This window comes from Hibiscus syriacus, unplaced genomic scaffold (assembly GCF_006381635.1).
Source record: "Hibiscus syriacus cultivar Baekdansim isolate YM2019G1 unplaced genomic scaffold, ASM638163v2 tig00111013_pilon, whole genome shotgun sequence".
Lineage (NCBI taxonomy): Eukaryota > Viridiplantae > Streptophyta > Magnoliopsida > Malvales > Malvaceae > Hibiscus > Hibiscus syriacus.
In genome coordinates this window covers 1,054,658-1,062,447 of record NW_024062953.1, presented here as the reverse complement: position 1 = coordinate 1,062,447, position 7,790 = coordinate 1,054,658, and the positions used below count along the sequence as shown (strand labels likewise).

The following is a 7,790-nucleotide window of genomic DNA, read 5'->3' as shown; positions in this document are numbered from 1 at the left end:
ATATATATATACGCTTACATTTTGTCACCTAACTTTTAAAACTTGTAATACAGTCACTAAACTTTTAGTTCGTTCCGAGTAAAGTATTGACGTTAACATCCCCCGGTCCTCCTCCTTTCTTCTTCCTACTTTTGACTCCGAAGCTTTAGCTTGGAGGGGGTGTTTTAGTAGATTACAGTTTAGAATGTTACAAATCAATAGTTTTGTACATGTTTTATGCTCCTTTCTTTTGGATGAAGAAGAATGCGAGTTTCAGTATAGTTAATCCTAGTTTGCGTAGATGTTTTTTGTTATTGAGAGTTATTCTCCGAATTATATATATATGTATATATATATATATATATATATATATATATATATATATATATATATATATATATATATATATAAAGATCTTGAAAGGGATAAATTTTTGTTCTTACAGCTACCAGTTGTGGGTTTCTCAATTCTTTGGGTCTAGAAAGACCTCTAATAATAGGACATTTGGTCATCATTTGTGTAGATATTTTCTGCTATTATGGAATTCTCAATGTTTTTGGGTGTGATTAGAAGAATTGCTTGAAGCTTCCTGTTTAATACGATTTTGTGTATAGGATGAAGTTGAGGGTGCAACGGAGCCTGAGGGCGAAGGTGAAGCTGAAGTTGACATAGGACATGATGAGGCAGAAATGGAGAGTGATGGTGACCTACCTGATTTAGAACCTCATTCTGGAGAGAGTGAAGGTGAAAGAGTACAAAGTTCCCAAGAAGTAGATATCCGCGATCAAAGAGAAGGGAGTGAGGCGAAAGATACAGATAGTGATGAAAAAGAAGATTATGGGAAGAGGGTAGTGACTAGCCGGAGAAGGGAAGTGATTGAGAGTGGCTCAGAAAGGTCTGAGGAAAACCATTATACTGATAATGAAGATGCAGAGGTTGATCATGCTAGAAGTATGAGGTAACTTGTTCTATCCTTTAATCAGTCTCCATTTCTCTGTTTCCCCCCCTTTATTGTTACTCTCCTATATTTTGTTTGCCTTGTGTTCAATGCTTGTTAATTTGGCACTGTATTACAAGTTTTCTAAAACGCAAAAGGTTTTTTGCCAAAACTGAAAGAAAAAAATAGATGCACAGCCTTATATAATAACGATTCCATGGATGCATTCGTGTCCTTATTGTTGTGCCCAACTTGGCTTAATGGCAGCAAATCACCGGGGGAGGAGAAGGATCCGACTCACCTTTCACATTCAGCTGCAGAAATTCGTGATGTATTTGGTGCTTCTGATGATGATGAAGAAGAAGATGAAGCTAGAATATGCAGTTCGACATGAAATGGAGCAAGAGGAAGTTGTATCAATTGTCAAAAGCAATATGTTTCTTATTTCTTGTCTTTACAGAATTTTTGGGCTGCCTGTAGTCATGTTAGAAGTATGATGTAAATTCTTGTCCATTACAGATCTCCTATGGAGGAGGAAGGGAGCTATGGGAAGAGTCCAAGACTTGAAGATATGGTGCATGATGAAGATGCTCGTTATGAATCAGATGACGAGCATGTTGAGGTGAAACAAAAAGAGAAGCCAGTTGGTCCCCCGTTGGAGCTAGAAGTTCCATTTCGCCCAGGTCATGCTCATCCAACCAAGGTTTATTTTCTTATGCATTTTTCCCCGTCTTTTGGAAAGAATCTAACTTAGCATTACCTAAAGGATGCCTTAATATAGTCACTGATATAGAAACTGTTTTGCTACTCATTAGGCTTTTAGTTATGATATTTTTTATTGAAAGTTGAAGTGTGTTGGAGGGTTTGAATTACTTTAAGCACATGAGGTCAGACTTTTACTTTAGTCATTCTTTTGCAGATGAACATGATCAAAGTGCACTGACCGAAAACCATTTGACCCCAAGACCGAGACCTCAGTACGAACTGAATTGAAAACGAATTAAAAATTTAGTGACTGTATTACAAGTTTTAAAAATTAGGTGACCAAAATACAAATGTCTTAACAATTTAGAGACTATCTATATACTTCACCCTAAAATTAAAATAGTCATAAAATAGTCAAAATATGTGAGTTCATGTTCAAGTTTGAACCTAAGGTGGGGGCCCATATCCCAAAATTAATAAATATTTATTTAGAATAAAATATTAACAATATATAAAAAATCATTTAAAAAATTAATAATTGAAGATAGGTGTCAACATCCTTGACCTCTTATCCTTTATGTTATCCCTATCCCTAGACTAAATGACTCGGTAGTCGTTGTCACTGGACTCTGTGTGTGGACTCGTCACACGAGTTAACTCACCCCACGTGTCTTTATTGAACAAAAACCAATAAGAGACCGACACGTACCGAACTACACGGGCGTATGGGGCCTGCCTTTGCTCTTTCTTTTAATCCTGGACTTAGTTTTTGTCCTATTTAATTACATGAGTGCCCCTATCTATCGACTAACATAATAGCATTACTACGCTCGTATTTTTTTTTTCTGAAAAATTAAATTTAAAACCTTATTTTGATAATAGGCTTCTAGATGTATATGAATCTTTGTAATATTTTCTAATTTTATATTTCCTATAATATATATATATATAATGCATTTGTTACTTTTCCACATTTATTTCCCTTTAGGTATTGTAATATTTTGAGTTAATTTCATTATGTATCCTCTAACTATGAATCTCATTTTAATTTGGTCCCTAACCTTTTGAACATTCTATTTTCTTCTTCTTTAAACTATCAATATATATGATTCAAATCTCATGTTAATAAAAATATTATGCCAACCTATATCATTATATGTTCGGAAAAAAATAAAATTGAGGTTAAAACTAATTACATATTTAGATAAATTTGGGGATAAAATTGGAAGATTTACAAATTTTGGGGACCATTTGAGAATTAGGTTCATATTATGTGGATGAAATTAAAATGTTCAAAAGTTAAAAGACTAATTTAGAATGAGAGTCATAGTTTGGAGATGAAATTAAAATATTCAAGAGTTTAAGGACTGATTTAATATAAGATTTATAATTTAGGGATGTGTGATACAATTAACTCTTATTTTTTCTTCAACCTTCGTATCAATTTTTTTAATAGTCTAGGGTGGTTACAAGATAATATATGTTTATAATCTTACTTAGCACAACCTTTGTAGACACAGTTACTCGAATCCAGGATCTCAAAAGAAAATAACACTCCCTTTAATTACTGAGACCACTTAATATGTTAACTCATAACTAATTTTTAAGTTTAAATTTCACAAAAACTATTAATAAAACTCGAATAAATTCATATATTTTGTACTAATCCATTTTGAATGAAAACATTAATGTAATAAAAGGTAGATGAAAGCGATGGAGTGGGTAATTGTGATAACTATTTGTTCCACTATGTAATATTTTTGTTAAATGCTAATGACAATACAATAATAACATGTCAGTAAAATTCATAGAAGATTAACTTTCATTTTAAATTGGTCTCTAAACTTTTAATTTTTTAATTTATTCCCTAAACTATGACTATTATCCTAAATTAATCCTTAAACATTTGAACATTTCATCTTCATCCCAAACTATACATATACACTAATCACATCGCTTGTTAATAAAATTGTTAGACCAATTTATATAATCATGTTTGGAAAAACAAAGAAAAAATAGGTTAAATTGTACTTGAAACTAATTACATATTTAGATGAATTTAGGATGAAATTGAAATATTCAAAAGTTTAGGGACCAATTTGGAAAAAGGTCATAGTTTAGGGATGAAATTAGATTGATCAAAATTTTAAGGAGTAATTAAGTTTGGGACCAATTTAGAAATAGTGTCATATTTTAGGGATTAAATTAAAATTATCAAAATTTTAAGGACTAATTTAGAATAGAGTCATTATTTAGGGATGATGTAACACCCTCAGACTGATACGGGTGACCCGATCCGATCTGAGGTGTCATATTAGAGCCACAGGAGGACCACACTGATCAATGCAGAGAAATTAAAATTTTTTGTTGAACCATTAAAATTGTAAAACAATTTATTTATACAAATATCAGTTTAGAATTCAATAATATTCAATATTAAAACAAGTTCATACTAATATAAAAACAAATATGACTTATATACCTCTAATTACACATGCACCATACTCCGTATTCAACACCAAAGGAACTCTTATGACTGATGTCAATAGCAGTACAAAGTCATTTTATTTAGAAAAAATAACTTCAGTGATCAAAAATGCCTTATAATATATGATTTTAACTAATTTTTTTTGGACTTACAAAAATAACCAACAAATTCGCAACGCGAATTTCTATTTCGCAACACAGTTTCCAAATTCGCAACTCGAACATGAAAATTTTCGCAACGCGAATTACCGATATAGGTAAACACAATTATTCACATCGTGAATTTCATTTTCGCAACGTGAATTTCGCAAATCGAATTCGCCAATTTCGTAACTCAATTACCGATATAGGTAAAAACGGTAGAAAAATCGGGTAAAAATCTGAATTCGACAATTTGAAAACTGAGTTGCAAATTTGGTAAATTCGTGTTGCGAAATGTAAAATCTCGCCTCTTAAATAAAAAATTAAAGGACGCAAAATGCACTGGAGTGGTTTTCAACCTGTGACATCCCAGTTGCTAAGTCCACGTATGAATCACTCAGCTAAACCTACGCCTGTAAATGAATTGAACAAACACGAACGAGGGTATACTCATGTTCGTTCGTTCGTTTAACTTTAACCAAACGAACGAACTGTCGAAATGATTTTTTCTTTAGGAGGCGAGATTTTACATTTCGCAACACGAATTTGCCAAATTCACAACTTAGTTTTCAAATTGGCGAATTTAGATTTTTGACCGGATTTTTTCTACCGTGTTTACCTATATCGGTAATTGAGTTACGAAATTGGCGAATTCGCGTTGCGAAAACGAGATTCGCGTTGCGAATAGTTGTGTTTACCTATATCGGTAATTAGCGTTGCGAAAACAAAATTCGCGTTGTGAATCACTCAAATAAACCTACGCCTGTAAATGAATTGAACAAACACGAATGAGGGTATGTTCATGTTCGTTCGTTCGTTTAACTTTAACCAAACAAACGAACTGTCGAAATGATTTTTTCTTTAAGAGGCAAGATTTTACATTTCGCAGCTCGAATTTGTCAAATTCACAACTTAGTTTTCAAATTGGCGAATTCAGATTTTTGACCAAATTTTTTCTACAGTGTTTACCTATATCGGTAATTGAGTTGCGAAATTGGGCGTTGCGAAAATGAGATTCGAGTTGCGAATAGTTGTGTTTACTTATATCGGTAATTAGTGTTGCAAAAGTTTCCATGTTCGAGTTGCGGATTTGGAAACTGTGTTGTGAAATATGAGTTCACGTTGCGAATTTGTAGGTTATTTTTGCAAATCCAAAAAAAGTTGGTTAAAATTGTATATTATAAGGCATTTTCGGTCACTGAAGTTATTTTCTCTTTTATTTAACCTAAAAAGTAAGTAAAAAAGTGATCTTTGAGAAGCTCAGTAATACAGAACTACCAGATGAATGCCAAGTATAAGATAAAACATAAATTTTCTTAACTATACAGACATCATCAGGTTCTAGCGACGAGCTCATATTTCATTAATTATTTCCTCGGGTAACAGTCAGGAAATTAAAATTTGAATGAAATATTCAAAGAGACGGATTCAGGAGATTGAGATGAGGAGTCTAGATTGTTCCAACAAAACCAGAGAAAGTGTACAAATATTTTAAAACAATAATAATTTAAAACATATTTTAAAAAAACACACAATAATACCCTCCAACCGAACACTTATATAAAGTTCCTCAGAATTGCATCATAAGGACTTTCCCTAGGCCCATTGGGCATAGGAGCTAACCTAAAGGAGTATATTGGGGCCTGAGAGTCTACCCAAGAGTATTACTTGGGGCCTAAGAGCCTACCCGATAGAGTACCTTCGGGCTTTAGAGCCTACCCAAGGAAATGCTTTGAGGCCTCAAAGCCCACCCAAGTGCACCTTAGGTCCGTAAGGATTTACCAACTTGATCAGAGCTGAATCTCCAAACTCCATAATCATACCCAAACAATATCCCAATAATTGATTTATACAATAAATAATAAATTCTATGATCCATAAATCAGGCATAATTATATTTTCCAGTGAAAACAGGTAATCGTAGAGCATCTTATCAAGCTTCCAAGTTTGATCGAATTGTACCAATCCCAGCACATGTGATACTTACCAAGTATGCAGGTAGAGTAACTTCACGAATATTCATTTCTTATTATTGACTGCACTATAGAGTTAAACTGATCACATTCAGAACATCATTTAATGAATCTTGAGGAAACGAACGGGTATTCAGGCTATATTTATTTTATTCTCATATTGTAACAGTAGCAAGCATGGTCGATATGCTTGGTACGTGTTTTAACCCTTAGGTATGATATAACCTTTATTTATATGTTATCAATATATCCAAAATTTATCCAATGACATTCACTTAATCTAGACTATGAAGGTGTTTAGGTCATTTCAGTACTTGAGGTTAATTTAGTCATTTCAGGACTCGAGGGTATTCCATTCATTTTGGAATATAAGGGTATTTTGATCATTTCAGGGTTTTAGGGGTATTTTGATCATTTTAGCATTTAGGGTATTTAGTCCTTTCATTCAATTCAATATTTCTATTTAATTCAAACTTGTCAATTGTTTCAATCATTTCGAACAAGCTTGACAATAAGAGTACTTTCGATAAGTTAGTATTCGGGTGTTTGCTCATAAATAATAAATTTTGGGTCTAGTGCATTCTCAGAGGTTACGAACTGATTATCAGAATTTTTTCTAACAAAACATGAACTTAACAATTAAATAAATAATTTATCGAATTAAATACGAAAACTCATGATACTTTCTCAATCGTGGTCAATCCAAGCTATTTTTACCTCTCAAGGGTAATTTCATAATTTCTTATATAGGTATTTTCGGTATTTTAATTTTTAACGAAAATAATCAAAATTTAAGGGTTATGAGGTTAATTGCTTCACTAGTTAATCACGAAAATTGGAATTGTTCATTATCAATCTTCTAATTTCTTATATGAGTCATCAGAGTTTTATTCAGTTACTTAATTTTTACCGTATTCAGATCGAGTTTAGAAATAATTAACTATGCAGATGAGACCAAACATATTCATCCATACATTTACCAGTACCAACATGTACCGTAAAGTATGTATAGGGTAGTAAAGTATTATCTCGATTTTTGAGCTACATCGGTCGAAAATTTAAACTATATTCGATCACTGTCGAACTTGAATCTAACGTCCAATAATATCTCGGATATATATCAACAGAAATTACACCAAAAATAGAGTTTAATTACAAAAAAAAGATCAAATTAGGAGGTTAATAAGTGAAAAACATCTTACCAGGTTCGAATTTGGCAAAACGGACCACAAAAATAGGCTCAGAACTTCAAAACAGGTGTTCTTATAAAAAGTTAACGGTCAACGGCTCGACGGAGCTCAGTTCGACTTAAACAGCTTGGTCCAGATCGATCCAAATCGGTCCAACCGATTTAGACCAATTTAGTCAGTCAATAGACTCCCCTGGTTGATAGACGACGCCCACGCGCAGGGAGCAGCGCGTGCGGCAACTCCGGTCGTTAATTTGTCGTGAAATTTTCCAGTCTTGTAGATCGGTACCTCGGGAGTCTCGTGCATGTGTTATTTTACGATGAAGCACGATGGAGTGTGGAATTTTAAAATGATCGACCCTTTTCCAACTGTGACGAG

The 7,790-nt window shown here is 33.1% G+C and overlaps 1 protein-coding gene across 1 annotated transcript; it reads left to right on the top strand.

Moving 5' to 3' along the window:
* Window positions 1–589: 589 nt before the first annotated feature.
* LOC120149885 (protein LEO1 homolog) lies at window positions 590–1,616 on the top strand. The gene is made up of 3 exons (XM_039162588.1): window positions 590–937; window positions 1,184–1,329; window positions 1,434–1,616. Exons 1-2 carry the CDS (start codon window positions 669–671, stop codon window positions 1,308–1,310), a joined length of 396 nt encoding a protein of 131 aa, XP_039018519.1. The 5' UTR covers window positions 590–668; the 3' UTR covers window positions 1,311–1,329; window positions 1,434–1,616.
* Window positions 1,617–7,790: the final 6,174 nt, after the last annotated feature.

Coding starts and splice junctions, on each gene's coding strand:
- LOC120149885 (XM_039162588.1), top strand. CDS start 669: ATGGAGAGTGATGGTGACCTACCTGATTTAGAACCTCATTCTGGAGAG. Junction 938..1,183: donor GATCATGCTAGAAGTATGAG/GTAACTTGTTCT, acceptor GCTTAATGGCAG/CAAATCACCGGGGGAGGAGA.